Source organism: Pseudovirgaria hyperparasitica (genome assembly GCF_010093815.1).
Source record: "Pseudovirgaria hyperparasitica strain CBS 121739 unplaced genomic scaffold EJ05scaffold_3, whole genome shotgun sequence".
NCBI classification, from domain to species: Eukaryota; Fungi; Ascomycota; class Dothideomycetes; order Acrospermales; family Acrospermaceae; genus Pseudovirgaria; species Pseudovirgaria hyperparasitica.
This window is the reverse complement of record NW_022985551.1, coordinates 2,001,756-2,019,825: the sequence shown is the minus strand read 5'-3', so window position 1 is coordinate 2,019,825 and position 18,070 is coordinate 2,001,756. Positions and strand designations below refer to the sequence as shown.

The following is an 18,070-nucleotide window of genomic DNA, read 5'->3' as shown; positions in this document are numbered from 1 at the left end:
GTTCCGGCTCAAAAGATGGACCCACCATCACTGTGGTCTGGCCAATCAAACGGACGTCCTGGACTACTAAGGAATGCTTATGCGCTTGAGACTGTTATCAGGGTGCCTTGCGCCGATTGGCCGTCAGAACTGACAGGAGGAAAGTCGTAGACGTCGATGTCGTGAGAATTCGAGGCTCTCTCTTGGCAGAACACTTGGCAAGTGCTTTGGAAAGGTTAGGGGGCAAGCAGGAAGTTTATGTGCGAATGAGGGATATATATCCATAAGAAGACGATTACCGAACTTATTCAGAGGCTTTGTGATAAAGGTTGCGGAGTGATGCTGCATATGCAGATGGTGATGCCTTGGCATGGACGCCCACATGTGAACGACAAGCAGCTGAACGAGGAGGAGAAGACTGGCGGGGTCGCGAATGTATGAGACTCTCCTGTGAGACAGGCGACGCTTTTCAGGATACGAAACTTTTAGCTTTTTCGTATATAGAAGACCATAGGAGGTTCAATTATACTCATGCCAAGAGTGAAATTTCTTGGCTCTCCTCTTGGATGCATGTGGCTGTGAGTGCAGTAGTTGTACATGACGATGCGAGGGAGTCCGCTACGTTTCTATACTGAAATATCGCCGCCGAACCCTACAGGCCTCCGCGTTGTAGCATCTCCTTCAATGGATGGTATAATCGCCATGGCCTTATATATCTTGCCCATTCCTTGTGGACCCCTGTCTACTAACCTCTTCCAGCCTGTTTCTATCCTTCTCTTCTCCTCCTCACTCTGCGCCTTCGTCATCAGCATCTCCGCACGCGTCTGAATACCCATGGCACCTAGCCAAGTCCCTTGCTCCATAGGACCATGAACCACGACGTTAGGGCTGGCGCCCAGGGCTGCATTCGCAAGGGCGACAAAATCAACATCTGCACTGACATCGACAGCGCCAGGAGAAGCAAGAGGAGAGAGGCGCTCATGATGTCTGATACCGCGTAGAGAGTTTGTTGGTATCGTATCCATGGTACCGTAGTCGAGTATCAGGGCCGCTCCAGAAGCTGTAGGTTTCGAGAAAGCTTGTGCTTTAGCACTATTCAGCGCTTCCTGAGTATCGGAGCCACCTATGCGCGTGGCAAATTCTGATACATATGCCAAAGATTCGGGACTAATTTCGATTATTGCATCTTTGACGTGCTTCAGTGCCTTGTAGCGTTGCGATGTTTCTGGTAAATAAAGGCTGTGTGGTGTATGTTTCTTCGATACTGATAGCTCGAATTCCGGAAGTTGCTTGGCCAGGTCTGGCGCCAAAGGATCTGGGTCAGCCGTAGGCGATATCACCAACTCTCGCCATTGACGCGTCGGCCCTTTCAATTGCCCTGTCGTGGGAGTACCAGGCCGTTCATGGGCAGTGACATTATCTCCATGATCAGCAGTCTGTTCGATACTTTGAAAGACGTGGATTGGAAGAGCATCAAAGAACTCGTGCGCTACGATGAACGGTGACTCGTTTGCATCTAAACTCATGAGTAAGGAATCAGTGTATGAGATCAGATCACCGTTTGAGGCCTACCTTTCGGTAACAGGCGGACGTCCTCGGTCCATATGACCTTGACCCCCTCCAAATGTTTGCTCTGGCTTTCGAAGCCGATGTCATTCTCTTGCATTGTCGCATCCCCACAGAGCAACTGCTTCTGCGCCTCGCGTAATATTGGGCTTGCCTCAACCAGATATATCGCCTCGATACTAGATGCCATCGGCTCAAAGTTTTGTATCGTCTTTACACCCATCAGTCTTGTCCAGTATCTCATCGTGTTGCGAGACGCACCCGTAGCATATCGTTCATGAGTGTCCCTCTGCCGGGCCCCATCTCCATTATGGTGACCCCCGAGCTTCTCTTTCCTTGGGACATCCATTCTGTCAAGAACCATAGTCCAATGAGCTCTCCAAATATCTGTGATATCTCAGGCGATGTCACAAAGTCCCCCTTTTGGCCAAATTGGTCTCGCCCAGTCTCAGTCTGGCTCGTGTAATAGCCTCCGTCCGGGGATGTAAGAACTTGACGCATGTATGCAGCAACTGTGATTGGACCCGTAGCCTGCCGTTACAGATCAGCAATTGTTTACAACCCGGTCGGTATGCGTGGTTCACCTCAATGGCGTTGGCAAGCATCTTTGCTAACGGAGTCGACCATTGCCGATTCTTGAATTCCGACGATAGCCATCTCCTGCAGATACGAGAGCATTGTGTTGATCTCTGTGATCTGCGTGCCACCAACGAGAAGACAGAAGAAGCGATCTGATGCGAGGAGCGCATTGTAGTCTTCTGCCTCTCTAGGAGCTATAGTTGAATGCGCGGATTGCCACCAGCAAACATGAAGTGCTGAACACCTTGGCACGGATTGAATCAACAGGTAAGCCTATTGTCTTGGAATGCGAGTAAAACATATAAAGATACTAGGTGCCACTCTAGCAAACGGACAAGCTTCGCGTGCATCCATCTGCACGACACGACGCGATGACATTTCCTCCACCATATGCGTAGTATTGAGCACGCAAGCTATCGTCGTCGGCACCAGCTACCACCTCGGACTTAGCCCGGAATCACCCTTGTACCACCAAAATCCAAATAAAGTTGATTTGTTGACTTTAGCTTCACAACAAAACTCACCTTCACACATTCTTTGTACCATTGACCTCTCCAAGCACGTGTGATACAATGGCGGACGCAAAGCCTACAGAGGTTGTTCCTCTCACATCCCCAGACGCTACGAACAAGCCCGACGAAGCTCCCCAGAAGACCGAGCCCTCTGGAGGTGCCGTTCTCCCACTCACGCAAGAGCCGGAAGAAGCCCCGGTCGAGCAGAAGACCGAAGGTGCCGTGAACGCCCTTCCTCTAACCTCATCTGAGGCAACGAAAGAGCCAGAGGGTGAACCTACCAAAGTGGAGCCTGGTGCTGCACTGCCGTTGACTTCTGGTCCTGAAGACAAGGAGAATAAGACAGATGCAGACGCAGGTGCTGCAGACTCCCACGACGGCTGGCCAACCCTCACCGCCGAACACCCGCTCTCAAAATTCGTCGTTGAACTGCCCACTCTCGTCAAAGAGGCCGACTACAATGAAGTCTGGGGCGTCCACCTCGCGTCTGACAACAGCTTCCAAACGAAGCTCATCCTCCAGAAGTTCCTTCGTGCAAACCAGAATGATCTCTCCAAGGCGAAGGATCAGCTTCTCAAGACCCTAAAGTGGCGCAAAGAGTTTCAACCTCTCAAGACAATTGAAGAGGTTTTCGACAAGAGCAAGTTCGGCGGCTTGGGCTATATTCTCGACCTGAGTGATGTTCCCGAAGATGGCAAGGCAGTCGTGACCTTCAACCTCTACGGCGCGGTCAAGGACAACAAAAAGACCTTCGGCGTACTTGACGAGTACAAATCGTTGCCCTTCTCCGCCCATTGAACCGGATAAACTAACACTTCTATCCAGATTCATTCGCTGGCGCGTTAGCCTCATGGAGCTCTCTCTCCAGAAACTCTCTCTATCAACCGCCACCACTCCGATACCCGACTGGAATACCGGCCGCGACCCATACCAAGCATACCAGGTGCACGACTACATGTCCGTGTCTTTCCTGCGCCAAGACCCTCTTGTCAAAGCCGCCGTCAAGGCCACCGTTGACACCTTCTCCGCATACTACCCGGAGACACTATCACGCAAGTTCTTCATCAACGTGCCTGCAGTCATGGGCTGGATGTTCACGGCCGCCAAGATGCTTCTGAGCAAGGAGACCGTGCGCAAATTCACCGTTCTGAGCTCCGGTAGCACGCTAGTGTCGGAATTAGGTCCAGATGTACCGGAGCAGTACGGCGGTAAGGGCAAGAGCCTCGAGGAAGCTGGCACAGGTCCAAAGATGGATGACAAGACAGAGGTTGCGGTTACGACCGAGTGAAGTGAAAAAGTCATGTATGGGGCACGAGACATACAGTTATTGTATTCCAACCCCTTTTCTTTCTGAACAGCGTATTACTCGATGCTCCCTGAGATGTATCCTTGTATAGCTCCGGCGCGCATCTATCTACATATTGTCAGGCAAATAGTTGCTTCTTTTGTTCTCTTTCTGCGGGACTTCCGATGTCTAGTCAATACTACCACAAAATGTTTCGGCGGCATGCATTCTCGTATAGCTACTTCGTATTAGCCTCTTGTCAGACTTTGACAGTATTGAGATGATGTTTTTTGCAACCGGTCGGTTAGACCTATTTGTCACTATCGTTGCCATTCATGTTTGGCTGGGGGATATATCTCCACATTCTCGCTTGTCGGTCACATCGGTGAAGACCGTGCTTGCGGCTTGCTGTCAGTGTACTCTAGCGCCCGCCGCCGTACTCGGATGAGCGGAACGAGCCGTTGTGGCGTAGGGGATCAATGGGAATTCACATGCATATACATTTTAGATCTAAGAACATGAAGTATGGTGAAAAGGGAGCAGGTACGCGAATGCCAATACCGTACTTGAAGATAGAATTAAGTCTGTCTGTCTGAGACGCGGAAAACTGCTTCTACGCTCGTGTTCCTTTTTCTCGCAATTCGCACCATTGCATTGAGGTAATATTCAAGACTCAAGTGAATATGAAACATGCGCTCCTATACGTATTCGCTCATCCGATCCCATCTGACCTGGCCCTGTATTATTTGGCCCTTTAATACCATGTCTACGCCCTAGAGACGAAGAAGCATTTTCAGTAGTTGTGGAGATCCGTTATCGGGGTTGCCGCCAACAGAACTCTGAGACTCTTCGTCAGGGTAGAAAAAAGCAGCAACAGCAATGATCACATAAGCTGCGATCAAGAGCGCGCCTTCAAGGTAGTTGCTCCTTCCATCTAAGACCAAGAAGTTGACCACGAAAACTGAAGCAAACAGTGAAATGGTCTCAAACAGAGTGAAGTACAAGGTCATGTCCTTGTTCATGCACCATCCGAGAATGACGACAAGAGGGGTGACGAAGATGGCGATCTGGATGCTACTACCGACTGCAACACCAATAGCCAGGTCCATTTTGTTCTTCGCTGCTACTGTAACAGCAGTGACATGCTCAGCCGCATTACCAACGATGGGAAGGATGATGAGACCAATAAATGCTTCGCTCACACCGGAACCACCAGACTCAGTCAATTGAGGAATTGCGTCAACCAAAAATTCAGCGCAAACTGCGACGAGACCAGTAGAGAACAATAGTAGCATGACCGCAGCAGTTCTGGACATTTGGGGCTTCTCCTCGTCTTTCACAAGTGGTATACCGGTTCCTGGGAGACCAGAAGGTCTAATCTGCGATGCCTGAGACGCTTGTCTGTTCAGGCGATCCGGAAGAGATGTAGTCTTGCGAAGGCGGTGGTGCGCGACCCGTGGGATCATCGGTGCACCAATAGAAGGTTGAGGGTTCTCAGGAGGTGGCATAACAAAAACGTTGTTCGAGAGTAAAGTGGGCATACTTGGTCTAAGCGTTCCTTGCCGAGTAGAAAATTGACGAATATTGAATGGGCGGCGAGCTTGGTTCGCAGGAGTATTCATCGAGTCTTCGAGGGTTTCATCTGCGAAGCCTACTCTCGGTCCAACAATGTCTACATCTGTGGGCGATGTAGTCGTGGAGATATTAGCCAGGCCGCTAAAAGATTCTTGGTGTTTCGGGGGTTCGGGTACATCATCGGTATAAGTCGTATTCTTACCTTTGTGATGCTTCTTCTCCTTCTTCTTCTGTTTCTTACTTTTGGATCTCTCGGGGCTTTTAGAAGGAGACACTACTCCTTCAGGCTGGAAATCTCGGATCGTAGTGCCTTCTGAGTTTGTTCTGGGCATCCTAGGTTCGGTCTCCATATCAGCTTCGTCGCCGCTCATAACCGCATTGGACATCGAGATGCGACGAGACTTGGCCTCAGGGTTCGATGATACGGACATGTTCCGCTGTGTGTCGAAGTAAGCTAGACTCGACTGGACCTCAGGCGAAGGAGAATTGATGGTGGTCGATGGTGTCGACGTTGTTTCTTTCGAGCTAGCGCTCGACTTTCTACGCTTACGCCTCATCATCCTCTTAATTCGCTTGGTAGTCTTGTGAGAGCCGCTTGAGCTATCAGTGTCGCTTGAGCTCGAGGTATCTGATGAGCTTGACGAGCTAGAGTTGAGCATATCATGCAAAACACCAGGATGTGATTCCAAGTCGATGACAGACTGTGGGGTACTCTCGTACAGATACGCGTGAGACTTCAGCTGGAAGAGAAGATAAAGAATGTAGACCAGTAGTAGAACTACACTAGTACCACGACTGATCTTGAGTGTAGTTCTGTCAGCGTTGGCATTGTCTGAGAAAGACGCATGGAAAGCAGTCTGTACCACGACATTAGCATTCTCCAGTAAAGGCTTCATGGCACGATGTGCTTACTGGTAATAGAAGACTAACAACGCTCAGGCTGAGCATACAAGCGCTCATCTGCGTGACGGTGCTGTTGTATATCTACCGTAGAGTTAGGATTTTAAGCCGATCTAAGAGTACTTGAGTACGGACCTGTTCTCGGAAGCGAAGGCCACCAAATAGGAAAGCCATTCCAAGAATCAGCAGCAGGTTTGCAAGGATTGATCCAAGCAGTGAAGCTTGCACAATGCGGATTTCATTCTTAACCAATGCAATGATGAATATGATAAGCTCGACAGCATTACCAAATGATACGTTAAGAAGAGCACCTAGGGTGTCGCCCAAGCGACTGGCAACACTTTCAGTAGCATGACTAAGTAGACCAGCCAGTGGAATGATAGCTATGGCGTTCATAGCAAAAATGATACTCGGGCTCAGCCCGGCAGCTTTACAGGCAATGCCAACGGGAACGAATATGAGTAGGACATTGATCCAACTGTATGTTATGGCATCCTTAGTATGAATGATAAATCGTTTGGAACCAGCATGAAGACGAGAGGCCCAACCGGGCTTCTGGTCCTCCTGCAACTTCTCATTGTCTAAGGAGGTAGATGACGCTCCCGAAGCCTGCGTATTGACGGGCGGAGGGGCAGGTGGCGGCGAGTTCGAGGATGTATCGTCTGCAACATTGTTTCTGGTTGCCTTGCTGCCGCTAATGAAATCGGCATGGTGACTCGGAAGCCGATTGTGTGTTGCGGATCCAGGTGGTGCTGCGGAGGAAGACGAAGCATTGGTGGAGGAGGAGGATTGGTTGGTCAGCGGCAAGACGGACTTCTCAGCGGCCTTTGAGCGACTCTTGACATTCGACTTTGCCCATGGGTTTATTCTGTCTAATAAACTCGGATCGTCAGAAGCTTCTCCCATCGATGGTGTAATAAGCACAAAGGGCGTGTGTTGAAAGGTGTAGGAGAGAGAGGGAGAGGGTATGACGAAGTGGGTGAGGCGGCTTTATTTGATCTTGACGATCCGTCCATCTGTCGGCGACGAAGCTCGCTGCTCCCGAAGAAGCAGCCATGTGCCCCACTTGGTCAGGATGCAGCCAACTTTCAAGCATGCGGATCCTTGGAAGCTCCGGCTGCAGCACGAATAGAGAGAGCGACGTCAACTCACGCATGTCAGGACTTTGAATTGGTTTCCTGTGCGACACGTGGGCGCACAGTGCCGAAACAAATATTTGTCTAATATGCCGGTGGAAGAGCGCATGCAGCTTGTGACGAAGGTGTGCAAACAAAAAGGAAACATTGATAGAAAGTTGAATTGCGTGAAGGCTAATAAGCGTGTGACGATTGAGGTTGAGAGACCCAGACAACAAGAGATACCTTACGTTGTTACGCCCACGCCTCCCCTGAGTAGCTAGCTAATTAGCTAGGGTCGCGCCTCACCCACACAGCAACTTCCCCATGTCCCCTCCCCCCAAATTCATGATCGCTTTCTACGTCTACAGATAATTAGATGGCATTCTCTACATCTACATACCGTTTCAATGCTTCGATCTCTTACGCAAAGGCGCTTATCAACCATCGTCACCACCACGAGCTACTGATGTCGGATAGATAGCATATTGATATGATCTAGCAGGACTCACACAGTCATGCACGAATCTAGATGCATGACTAGCTCACCCTCGCTATCAACGGAGGCTCTGTTTACCGATGACCTGTGGCGCAGGCTGTGGCGAGTGACGATTCAGCCAATCAATATCTGTCTACCATTCGTCACGCGAGCCAGTTCCTGTGGAGATATCTGTCGAAAGTATTAGAGCCCGGTTCTTAACACACCTTGTAGTACGTAGTGCGAGTGATGGTGGTCCGCATCCGTGGTTTGTTAACCGATGTCAATGTTCCTATGACGCGATCGTCTGATAGCAAGGTTGTACAACATTCAACGGTACGATGCTTGTCATGATCTAATGCGCTTACCATTCAGAGAGGCACACATATGAAGTTGACAGGGATAAGAACAAAGAATCATCCGGAAGGCACTATGAATTGGCTACCTTAATTAAGCTTTCGATATGAGTTTGGGCCGGCACCCGGACATATTTCGATATATTAGCGTTATCGATTTAGTATCCTCCACTACAGTGCTGCACTGAGTACAGCTTCTCCAACATTCCAAAAAGTTGCAGTCGTAGCAGTCACACTCGATGAGATATACCAGCAGAGCAGCTTTGTCTATGAATGCATGCAATGTTGAAACCAGAGGGCATGCTGGTTTCGTCGTATAATATCTGATATGATGAGTGCTCCTCTTGAGATCGGCCTAATCCGGAAACTCCCTAAACACCCAAGTCATTGTATTCCAACCCTCTTAATTCCGGAGGGCTCGCAGCCTCTCGTTCAGCCCATCCTCTTCTTGTTCGGTAGGACCAATCTTGGTCTTCGCTGGGGTAGCCTCCTCTAGTTCTTGATGCAGCTCCACCCCAGCCTTGTCTGCAGTCTGTGCCATGAGTTTATCGACATCTTCTTGCGGTGTCCCAACTGCTGTCGCCGATGATGTAGCGTTTTCGTAGTATCCGGTCGCGACGTCCAGGTCCTCGAACTGTGTCTCAAACTTGTCCATGACTGCCGATATCTATAGCCGTGTCAGTCCCTACATCTTCAAAGCCTTCTTGCAGTCATCTTGATGCTTCCCACCTTTTCGAGATCCATTTGCTTCATAGCCACGTCCATACCCTTCACAACATTTGCCATGCTGCCGGTCACCTGGCGCATTGTCACGGCTGTCTGGACTCTGCTGCTGACTGCGTCGATTCGAGATGCTAGGCGTAGCAGATTCAACTTCTCGTTTTGTTTCCGAATAGCGTTCTGGGCATATATCCGGGCAATATCATTGTTTCCTTGTTTCATAGCCTGTACGAAGACCAAGTCAGTAGAGGATCTGGTGGGCTGGTTCGTCAAGGCGAAACCTTTTCCAGTCTGGTCTTCTCAGACTGTTCGTCTTTCCCGGCTTTCGCTGCTTGTCTGTTCAGTTGCTTCGCCGTAAACTAGAAGCCAGGTCAGCTGCAGGTGCCTATGGTGTATCTTTGGAAGATGCGCAGCATACCTTGAGGTTGAACAAGGCCTTTTCGAGACCAGACATCTTGGGCTGATTCTGTGCTGATCAGAGCGGAGCGCCGTGATTTGTATAAGGCAGAACAGGAGACTTGAGCGATACGGAGCGTGGATGTTGAAAGCTTGCCTTTGTCGAAGCGCGAACCATGTGAATGATGCCTGGTAGAGTGCGGGCAGGTGCTGGCTGGGCGGGAGCCCCACGTCATTTAGAAACATTTACATTTGGATACCTTCCTTAAGGTACCAGTGTAGCACAACATTCCATCCTGATCTCCTTCACAACATTGATTTATTCACAGCGTTGAGTTAATAAATATCGTCTCACGCTGTCGGCCGCCTTTATGCGGCGGTCATTCGCCTTGCTCCGTCTGCCCGTGTATGCGGTATTCAGTCCGAGCGCGAAATCGCTCTACCCCTACGACAATATTGACAAGCCCATATCACTTTGTGTATAACCCTCGCACTGACGCCTGAACTCCACTAGATGCATTGTGCATTCCGAAAACGCCAGTCTCCTATATTCGACTCTCGAGCACGACTTCATTCCTCACCAGGCCCTGTAAACTTGGACGTGGCGGAGGCAAACAACTCTTCTTGCTGCCGTATCAATTCTTCCTCAGTCAAACCGCTCTGTTCTATCTTACTCTGCTTCTTTTCGCGGTTCTGGCTCGGTCGTCAGTATCATCACATCCATCGTAGCGATAAACTCACCACCTGCGCAGCCTTGAAATCCTTGGATACATCTAGGATGTGGCTGACGTAGTCGGAGAATCCCAGTTCTTCTAATGCTTTCGTTACATGTTCGCATGCAATGGTCTTCTTCGCCTCCTTCTCTGCTATCTCGTTGGCTTCGGATGAGATCAGAGTGATGAACTCGACGCAGCACTCGATAAGAACATCGCGGGTATCTTTCGCAAAGGCAGTTCCCGAGTCTTTATTGAGAATCTCTGTTATGATCTTCTGTACGGTTGCTAATCACAATGTCAGCCCAACACAGGTCAATGTTCCCAAAGCTAGGGAAATGCAATGCTCGAGAAACAGCGCAAGATGAATTCGAACTGTATAGCCAAGTAGGATCGGTTTCATGAAATGGAGTGGAATACCTTTTGGAAGGGATAGCTCATCGTTGCCTGTCTCACATCAGCGATTTGCGCAGAACGAGTTGACGGACTAGCAGGCTGCGCAAAAGTCGTCGCAAATAGGACTTACCACCAAATTCTCGGTCAGACATCCTGAAAGACGGTTACTATGTCAGGAGACCCTGTATTCAAGCTTATGTGTGCTATGCTGATAGGTTGATCTTCGACTTTTGAGGACAGACATTTCGGTGCTGGTGGGAGGGAGGGTGGCAGTATTTGAACTTGAGCTTTTAGCACTACGACAGCAACAGACGACGCGACCAGGCAGGGGTTGTCGGCCTTTCTTCCTTCACCGCCCGCCTCCGGGCACCGGGCACTACTGAGGCTGGGCCGTGCGCATTCTCTGACAGCTTTTAAATTTCATTTTTCCGTTTCCACACTCTTCGCATTCCATCAACGACATCAGGCGCGAATGCAGCCACATCGTCAAGCCCGCACATGTTCATATCGTCATATGCAAATTCTGCTCCTTAATAGTACCTGCTTAACTTGGAACACGAAAGACCGCTGGACTATGTGACCGTCGTTTACACGCGCGGTCACATTCACATACCGCTTTCTTGTAAGTCACAGCTCCCTCGCAATTTCTCCTTCCCTTCAATGATGATCATTCGTGTCGCCCCTATCTTAAAATAACCATGGTGATTACACGTCTAGCCAAAAGACTGGCTGAGAAACCCCAACTTGACCCATTCATTCATATCGACCTTCTTGGACATTGCTAATAGAATGAAAAGTGTAGGGTTTACAGAAACGTCACTCTGCCTTTGTCTGTTCGGATGCAGCCGTAATTCTACTCCCATCATGATGTTTGCCTCTTCGTGCTTACCGTACACGCTTGTACATGATACATGACCATGGGCGACCGTTGAAAAGCTCGTATGGATTCTGAAGGTATGTTTCACACTATCATGCACGGCGCCCCTCTATGATGAACAAAACATGTACTATCAAATTCGGACATACAATGACGAATAAAAATGGTTCGATTACCTGAAAAGTACCTCGACGATCATACTGTCAAACTTACCTGTCGTGACCACTGCTAACACCATGAAGACAATATCTCCAACAACTACTCGGTCTATATTGGCCTGGATCGGTATTTGATAACGTAAGCATCACATTCTCTCCCAAATCCTTGTGATGATGATCCTAATCATTCCATGCTAAAACTGAAGGCCTCGGCCTGATGCTGCTTCAATGATATCCTACTTTTCATCTTTCGACTGACTGCACCTCCCTCCACCGTCCTTGCATCTGATTCCTCAATAACACTTTACTGATCAGTCACACAGTCGTCGTCGCCTCGCGCTCTACAGTCTACTCAACCCTGATATGCTTTCAGATCCTCTGCATTCCAGCTAGGTACATATCATCAGTCACACCCATGTTTGTGTCATGGCAGTACTTACCTGAGAAACTTCCCGCTCAGCTCCTTGGGCGCGTCAATTGCAAGCTTTGCGATGACATGACCCGGTTGCTCCGGTTTCAGTAACTTTCCAGTGGTCTTCAAAGCTGAAAATTTTTCATAGTCCTTCTGGCTCATGGTGCTTTGATGTTTCTCGCGGATATCTCTTTGCATATCAGTATCAACTGTTCCTGGTCGAACCGCAATTGATAACACATCTGGTTCCTCTTCACCCAAAGAAAGAACAAGATGGTTGAGGGTCGCTTTCGCTGCCCCATACGCCCCCCACCCTGTATAGGCATTTTGAGATGCACCGGATGAGGTTATGATAATGCTTCCCTTGGACTGCTTCAATGATGGCAGAGCCTCCTTGACCTTGGATGTGTTAGTAGTTTATTTGCGAGGGTTCATGCTCACTTGCCAATGTGATGATAGAGAATAGATTGATATCAAATGCAGTTTTCCATTCCTCAATGTCTAAATCTGCAATCTTTTTGACAGGATCCAAAGTTCCGTGATTGGCAATAAGTCCATCCAAACGATTCCATTCACGGGTTGCAGCCTCGATAGCTTGCTTTGCAAGGCGAGAGTCGGCTAGATCTCCTGCTAAAGCCTTGACCTGAGAGGGATATTCAGATTCCAACTTCTGTAGAGGCTCGAGACTCCGCGATACAACTATCAAGTTGCATTTCTGTTTCAGCAGGTAATGGGCAATTGCTAACCCCATGCCTGAAGTACGTGTCAGACGAGGGTAGCGACATGGTCGCGTGATTGTCGTACGATGCGGGGGCAAGGGCAAGGGCTACGTACCTCGAGATGCGCCTGTGAGCACAAAGACTTTCCCTTGAGCGGCCATGGTTAGTCTCTGCAGTTGATGGTGCTTTGGAAGTCTGATCGCTCGTTCTGGTGCAGGATCTTGTCGGGAAGCGCGGCAGACCGAACGAAGTCTGTATCGCCAACCCCACCCGTTTTTCTGACGTACAAGGGGCAGAGACCACCCCTATGGATCCGGATGTTGGTGGGGCAATCAAGGCGTTGCTCTCGAACGACAAGCCGATTGTACACTCCCGGATGTCGCGAAGGGTTGGTGCATTTTCAAATGCTACTGCCGACTATATTATGGTCGACTCGATGGACAATCCGTCGTTCGGCTCACGGTAGAGTTGTTTAGAATCCAAGTCCAGTAATCCGATAGCAATGGCACAAAACAACACCGTGATAATCGGTGCCGGCATAATCGGCTGCTCAACCGCGTACTACCTTTCGCAATCGACCAACACCGCGGCGCAATCAATACATCTGGTGGAGGCTTCGGAGGAGCTGTTCAAGTGTGCTTCTGGATTTGCGGGAGGCTTCCTGGCTAAAGATTGTAGGCACCATCCCTTCCCGCCTCTTCTCATGTGTCCAAGTGACTAGCTGACAATACTGCAGGGTTTGCTCCTGTTGTAGCACCTCTCGGAGCTCTCTCCTTTCAGCTTCACAGGGAGCTGGCTGAGAAGAGCAACGGGAGGGAGAGATGGGGATACAGCTCCACCATCACGTCATCCCTATCGAGGGACAGCGAGGAGGCAGTAGATGGTAGCGGAGAGGATTGGCTTCGCGATGGCACCAGCCGGGCGAATACTGCAGCGGCAGACTCGTCCATCTCAGGCGAAAGCCAGGACCAGCTTCCACCCTGGTTGACGACGTCGCAAGAAGACACCGTCGAAGTGATAAGTAGCAAGGAAACTACCGCTCAAGTGTAGGTCATGAGCCCCTTACAAGCTACATCCCCCACAAAGACTCCACTAACAAAGAATTCACAAGCGACCCATTACAGCTCTCCAAATTCCTCCTCGACGAATGCCTAGCCGCCGGCGTCCACCTCCACCACCCAGCCCGCGCCATCTCCATCTCCAAAGACACCCGCGACGACACCCTCGCCTCCATCCGCATACACGACGCCATCAACGGCGTCGAGTCAAACATACCCTGCACCCGCCTCGTCCTCACAGCCGGCGCCTGGACACCAGCAGTCTTCAAAACCCTCTTCCCAGCATCCACCTACAGCCCCCCAATCAGTGCCCTAGCCGGCCACTCCCTCCTCCTCAAGAGCCCGCGCTGGACACCTACCACGCAGAGCAGGAGGACCCAAGCCTGCCACGCCCTCTTCGCCCCCGACGACGCCGCCGCCGGCTTCGCCCCCGAGATCTTCGCCCGCCGCGCCGGCGAGCTGTACATCGCAGGGCTAAACTCCTCGTCTCTACCCCTGCCAGACCGCGCATCCGACGCCGTCCCACAACCCGCATCTATCGACCAGCTCAAGAAAGTCGCCGAACTGCTCCTCGGACACCCGGAAGCCCGGGAGTCGGATCTGCGTGTTATCCGGGAATCGGTGTGTTTCCGGCCTGTGGCGGCGGGGGGGAGGCCGTTGGTCGGGAGGGTGGATGATGGGCGGCTTGGCGGGGTGAGGACAAGGGGTGGGGGCCAGGGCGGCGTGTTTGTTGCGGCTGGGCATGGGGCGTGGGGGATTTCGCAGTGTTTGGGGACGGGGAAGGTGGTGGGGGAGATGGTGGAGGGGCGGGAGACGAGTGTGGATGTGGGTGGGTTGGGTATCTAGGTTTGGGAGATGATAGTTTATTATAAGTCGTTTAGAATCTATTCTATCGTACTGGACAGAGTACTATCCATGCTATGATCATCTGGTCCGACCGTCTCACCACCCCTTCCTCACTTCCTCGTCTGCTTCTTCATGACCGCGTTGATCACAAGCGGCCGCACCTCAGTCTTGAGATACGGCACTACCTTTTTCGTGAACAGCTTCTTGAGTTCGGCCTTGCCTCTCTCCTGCTCTTCCTTTGTGAGCATCTTGTCCATAAACGCCCGGGCGTTTTCGTATTGGCTTCGTTTGGCTACTGTCTCGCTTGGCGTCGTGGTAGGGCATGATGCTGGGGGTGTGGCTTCAGTTGTTTGCACGTGTGGGTTTGGCTGTGCTGCGGCTGTGTGGGCTTGGGGAGGCGGGTTTGTTGTCTGGGGTGTCTTGGGTTTTGGCATGGTTTTGGCTGGGGTTTGGGTTTGTGTGTTGTGATGTTTGTGATGTTTTCTGTGAGAGTAGTACTACGGGATATTGATAGATTATCACGTCCGAAACGTTGCCGTAAAGGTTTCTGCTCAGTATGAGATAGCAGCGAATAGTATAGCAGTCCTCAAGCAGTCCAAGTCATACCAAGTACCAAGTACCCAAACCTTCTCTCACAGCGCGCAACACATATATATACACACACACAACCCCCCATTCCAAACACCAACAGAAGAAAGAAAGAGCAAAGTCACAACCATCGCCACGACGACATTGTTCCCTAACCACACCCCCCAACACAACGCCACCCACCCACCCACCCCTTACACCAAGATCCCCGTGAAAGCCAATCCGCCTGCACAATGAACTAACTATACATGCCCATGTCCAGAGAAAAGAAAATATTGAATGGTCACCACCCCCCGTTTCTCCCTCAAATTGAAGAAAGTCCAAAGTCACCCTCAAAGCCCACCCAGAAACATCCTCTCCTGCCGCTCCTCGCGTTCCCGTCTGCGCCGCTCCTTGTTTTCGCGCATCCATCGGTCCTCTTCGGCGATGGAATGGAGCCATTCTCTGAGCCAACGCCAGGGATTGCGACTTTTTGGGTGTTCGGGCATTTGGGGGGGGGGCGGGATGGGGTGTGGTGATGTGTCGGTGTAGAAATTTGTGGTTTTTTCTGGGGGGAGAAAGGCGTGCCGGTTTGTGTATGTGTGTGTGTGTGTGTAGACAGACGCAGTTTCTACAGTGTCTACCACTATGATCTTAAACCCTCGAATAGTAAGTAAGTGAGCAGTCAGGAATACATTCCAACAAGAAAAGCACCTATGAACACTTTATGTATAACATATATATAACATACATACTCCTCTGTGGTACATCCGCACAACACATGAGCCATACCTCCAGACATTCACCACATAGCGTGTGAACGATACACGCGCCCATTCAACCGTAAAAGCACATCGTTCATCCAGCCCCCTCTTTCTCTACAATGTCGGTTTTGCCTCCTGGTGTCCTGTCCCTGTCTTACGCAGGATCGCGGATGAGTACTCCTTGATACTCGTGTTTCTGGGATATGTAACTGGCAGAAGGGGTATGACTGGCAAAAAGGGACACGAGATCCGACATGCGCCGTAGCCATCAACACAGCTACATCAAGCACGACACACAAATCACGACGTGACCAAACCCACAGAACCTCTTCATTCTGTGCTGGCTACACAAACATCACTACCACAACCCCGAAGCCCACCGCCAAAGCATCACCTCTCTACACCCCCCTTAACCCCCCTCCCACCCAACAAACCACACAAACAGCCTACATCAACATCAGCACAAATGCACAAAACCACAGGGAAGGACTACATTATTCGATACTTACCCAACCACCACCCCCCCTCACACCATCTTCAACCTGAACCCCGCCCCCGCCGCCTCCGCATCCCGCCCGGAAAACAAGCCAGTAAGGTCGACGGCGTCCCTGCCCTTCGCAAACGCGCCCTTCTCACCCCGCTTCGGCGCATCGGGCGTCGCCCTACGACGACGCTTTTCCTGGCCCGCCTTGCTGGGAAAGGTGGGGAACATGGCCTTTGACTTGGGCTTAGGCTGTTCGCGGAAGTAGGGATGGGCGAGCATCTCCGTCGCGGTCGGCCGGGAGGCTGGGTTGAGGGAGAGCAGGGCGGCGAGCAGGGCGCTGCCTGCGTTGGTCAGGATGGGGAATTTGGAGCGGATGAGGGCGGAGGATTTGGGCGGGTTGGGGAGGCGCGGCAGACGGAGGGCTCTGGCGTTGGGGAGGCGGCGGAAGCCGGGCCAGGAGTCGTCGTTGGGGATGCCGGCGAGGGCGAAGATCTTGGCGAGCTGGTCGACTTCGTTCTTGCCCTGGAGGAGCGGGTCTTTGGTGAGGAGTTCGCCGAAGATGCAGCCGACGGACCACATGTCGATTGCGGTGTCGTAGGTGGAGGCGCCGAGGAGGAGCTCTGGGGCGCGGTACCAGAGGGTGACGACGAGCTGGGTGAGGTTTGGAGGCGGGGGGTCGCTGAAGTAGCGTGCCATGCCGAAGTCGGCGATCTTGATCTCGCCGCGGTTGTTCATGAGGATGTTTGAGGTCTTGAGGTCGCGATGGATGATCCAGTGGTCGTGGAGGAATTCCATGGCGGACGCGAGCTGGAGGAGGAGTGTCTTTGTTTCAGACGGTAGGAAGGGCTCGGCCATGTCTTCTTGCAGCGTCCTGAGATCGTGCTCCAGAAAGTCCATTACCAGGAATACATCACTGAAGTCGTCTCCGTCGCCTACAACGACTTCGCGCAGATCGACAATGTTGGGGTGTTTTGAGGCTTTGAGGGTCTGTATCTCTCGCAGTGCGGTCACTGGGAAACCGTCATTCAGATTGTCCATTTTGAGCTTCTTGAGCGCCACCACCTCTCCTGTCGCAATCTCCCTTGCTCTTGAAACCCAGCCATACGAGCCCTCCTCGATGTGATTCAGCCGTTCGAAGTTGTCGACGTGTCTGCAAGGGCCCAAAGACGGCGCATGGAATTTGAGGAGCTTTGTTGGCGCTTCAGCAGCTTTGTCGGTCTTCTGAGCCGTGTCGGTATTCTGAGCCGGTGAGAGTCTTTGCCGTTTCGCGGGCCGGTTCTCGAGGTCGTCACGAACCCCTCCTTGTTGTTGTTCTTGTTGTTCATGTTGTTTGCGACGTTCCTCTGCGAGCTTCTGTTGTGCTAGCTTTGCGCGCTTCTTCGCCTCCTTTTCTTTTCTCCGCTGCTCTTCGGCGACGGCGTCCTCCTGGCTGTCCGCCCATCGCGACTTTCCCGTCATGGCAGTGGCAATTGAGTTGCGTTGTGAGCTCTGTTATGGCTGGCTGGCTGGCGGCACGGGAGCTTGAAGCCCTGGAGGTGGATGATGTTTCTAGTGGAGTGCGCTAGTCGACGTCAGAGCTCGAGGGGGAAGCTCAAGCACGGACCTGAACCGCATT

At 51.4% G+C, this 18,070-nt stretch overlaps 9 protein-coding genes across 9 annotated transcripts; 3 read left to right on the top strand and 6 right to left on the bottom strand.

Moving 5' to 3' along the window:
* Positions 1-484: 484 nt before the first annotated feature.
* Positions 485-2,500, bottom strand: EJ05DRAFT_262262 (DUF185-domain-containing protein). The gene is made up of 4 exons (XM_033740273.1): positions 2,130-2,500; positions 1,807-2,076; positions 1,552-1,756; positions 485-1,495 (listed from the first exon to the last, which is right to left on the bottom strand). Exons 1-4 carry the CDS (start codon positions 2,292-2,294, stop codon positions 606-608), a joined length of 1,530 nt encoding a protein of 509 aa, XP_033603821.1. The 5' UTR covers positions 2,295-2,500; the 3' UTR covers positions 485-605.
* Positions 2,501-2,585: 85 nt separating this feature from the next.
* EJ05DRAFT_262164 (CRAL/TRIO domain-containing protein) lies at positions 2,586-4,309 on the top strand. The gene is made up of 3 exons (XM_033740271.1): positions 2,586-2,955; positions 2,995-3,403; positions 3,462-4,309. The coding sequence occupies exons 1-3, from the start codon at positions 2,697-2,699 to the stop codon at positions 3,922-3,924; spliced, it is 1,131 nt and encodes a 376-aa protein (XP_033603820.1). The 5' UTR covers positions 2,586-2,696; the 3' UTR covers positions 3,925-4,309.
* A 112-nt stretch (positions 4,310-4,421) lies between these two features.
* EJ05DRAFT_449626 (uncharacterized protein) lies at positions 4,422-7,701 on the bottom strand. Its single transcript, XM_033742340.1, has 4 exons — positions 7,549-7,701; positions 6,532-7,268; positions 6,409-6,480; positions 4,422-6,353 (listed from the first exon to the last, which is right to left on the bottom strand). The coding sequence occupies exons 1-4, from the start codon at positions 7,550-7,552 to the stop codon at positions 4,695-4,697; spliced, it is 2,472 nt and encodes an 823-aa protein (XP_033603819.1). The 5' UTR covers positions 7,553-7,701; the 3' UTR covers positions 4,422-4,694.
* Positions 7,702-8,407: 706 nt separating this feature from the next.
* Positions 8,408-9,544, bottom strand: EJ05DRAFT_473880 (uncharacterized protein). Its single transcript, XM_033743487.1, has 4 exons — positions 9,484-9,544; positions 9,347-9,424; positions 9,075-9,290; positions 8,408-9,012 (listed from the first exon to the last, which is right to left on the bottom strand). Exons 1-4 carry the CDS (start codon positions 9,517-9,519, stop codon positions 8,749-8,751), a joined length of 594 nt encoding a protein of 197 aa, XP_033603818.1. The 5' UTR covers positions 9,520-9,544; the 3' UTR covers positions 8,408-8,748.
* Positions 9,545-10,031: 487 nt separating this feature from the next.
* On the bottom strand, positions 10,032-10,722 carry EJ05DRAFT_491970 (putative CBF/NF-Y family transcription factor; the record flags this gene model as incomplete). The annotated part of the gene is made up of 4 exons (XM_033746016.1): positions 10,032-10,154; positions 10,203-10,462; positions 10,595-10,621; positions 10,701-10,722. The coding sequence occupies 4 exons, from the start codon at positions 10,720-10,722 to the stop codon at positions 10,032-10,034; spliced, it is 432 nt and encodes a 143-aa protein (XP_033603817.1).
* Positions 10,723-11,957: 1,235 nt separating this feature from the next.
* Positions 11,958-12,897, bottom strand: EJ05DRAFT_497916 (NAD(P)-binding protein; the record flags this gene model as incomplete). The annotated part of the gene is made up of 4 exons (XM_033746608.1): positions 11,958-11,994; positions 12,046-12,416; positions 12,541-12,770; positions 12,852-12,897. The coding sequence occupies 4 exons, from the start codon at positions 12,895-12,897 to the stop codon at positions 11,958-11,960; spliced, it is 684 nt and encodes a 227-aa protein (XP_033603816.1).
* Positions 12,898-13,238: 341 nt separating this feature from the next.
* On the top strand, positions 13,239-14,640 carry EJ05DRAFT_524706 (nucleotide-binding domain-containing protein; the record flags this gene model as incomplete). The annotated part of the gene is made up of 3 exons (XM_033748826.1): positions 13,239-13,410; positions 13,473-13,782; positions 13,848-14,640. 3 exons carry the CDS (start codon positions 13,239-13,241, stop codon positions 14,638-14,640), a joined length of 1,275 nt encoding a protein of 424 aa, XP_033603815.1.
* EJ05DRAFT_261979 (uncharacterized protein) lies at positions 14,518-15,167 on the top strand. The gene has a single exon (XM_033740270.1). It carries the CDS (start codon positions 14,773-14,775, stop codon positions 15,106-15,108), a length of 336 nt encoding a protein of 111 aa, XP_033603814.1. The 5' UTR covers positions 14,518-14,772; the 3' UTR covers positions 15,109-15,167.
* A 1,325-nt stretch (positions 15,168-16,492) lies between these two features.
* On the bottom strand, positions 16,493-18,055 carry EJ05DRAFT_261479 (kinase-like protein). Its single transcript, XM_033740269.1, has one exon. It carries the CDS (start codon positions 17,911-17,913, stop codon positions 16,498-16,500), a length of 1,416 nt encoding a protein of 471 aa, XP_033603813.1. The 5' UTR covers positions 17,914-18,055; the 3' UTR covers positions 16,493-16,497.
* Positions 18,056-18,070: the final 15 nt, after the last annotated feature.

Excerpts from the sequence above, each read along its gene's own strand:
- EJ05DRAFT_262262 (XM_033740273.1), bottom strand. The coding sequence starts at position 2,294 with ATGCGCTCCTCGCATCAGATCGCTTCTTCTGTCTTCTCGTTGGTGGCA. Across the intron at positions 2,077-2,129 it reads TGCTTGCCAACGCCATTGAG|GCTACGGGTCCAATCACAGT; the intron begins GTGAACCACGCA and ends CTGTAACGGCAG. Across the intron at positions 1,757-1,806 it reads TCATGAACGATATGCTACGG|ACGATACAAAACTTTGAGCC; the intron begins GTGCGTCTCGCA and ends ATGGGTGTAAAG.
- EJ05DRAFT_473880 (XM_033743487.1), bottom strand. The coding sequence starts at position 9,519 with ATGTCTGGTCTCGAAAAGGCCTTGTTCAACCTCAAG. Across the intron at positions 9,425-9,483 it reads AGGCCTTGTTCAACCTCAAG|TTTACGGCGAAGCAACTGAA; the intron begins GTATGCTGCGCA and ends CCTGGCTTCTAG. Across the intron at positions 9,013-9,074 it reads AGCAAATGGATCTCGAAAAG|ATATCGGCAGTCATGGACAA; the intron begins GTGGGAAGCATC and ends ACACGGCTATAG.
- EJ05DRAFT_449626 (XM_033742340.1), bottom strand. Across the intron at positions 6,481-6,531 it reads GCCTTCGCTTCCGAGAACAG|ATATACAACAGCACCGTCAC; the intron begins GTCCGTACTCAA and ends ACTCTACGGTAG. Across the intron at positions 6,354-6,408 it reads TTGTTAGTCTTCTATTACCA|ACTGCTTTCCATGCGTCTTT; the intron begins GTAAGCACATCG and ends GTCGTGGTACAG.
- EJ05DRAFT_261479 (XM_033740269.1), bottom strand. The coding sequence starts at position 17,913 with ATGACGGGAAAGTCGCGATGGGCGGACAGCCAGGAGGACGCCGTCGCC.
- EJ05DRAFT_261979 (XM_033740270.1), top strand. The coding sequence starts at position 14,773 with ATGACCGCGTTGATCACAAGCGGCCGCACCTCAGTCTTGAGATACGGC.
- EJ05DRAFT_262164 (XM_033740271.1), top strand. The coding sequence starts at position 2,697 with ATGGCGGACGCAAAGCCTACAGAGGTTGTTCCTCTCACATCCCCAGAC. Across the intron at positions 2,956-2,994 it reads TGCACTGCCGTTGACTTCTG|GTGCTGCAGACTCCCACGAC; the intron begins GTCCTGAAGACA and ends ATGCAGACGCAG. Across the intron at positions 3,404-3,461 it reads ACCTTCGGCGTACTTGACGA|ATTCATTCGCTGGCGCGTTA; the intron begins GTACAAATCGTT and ends ACTTCTATCCAG.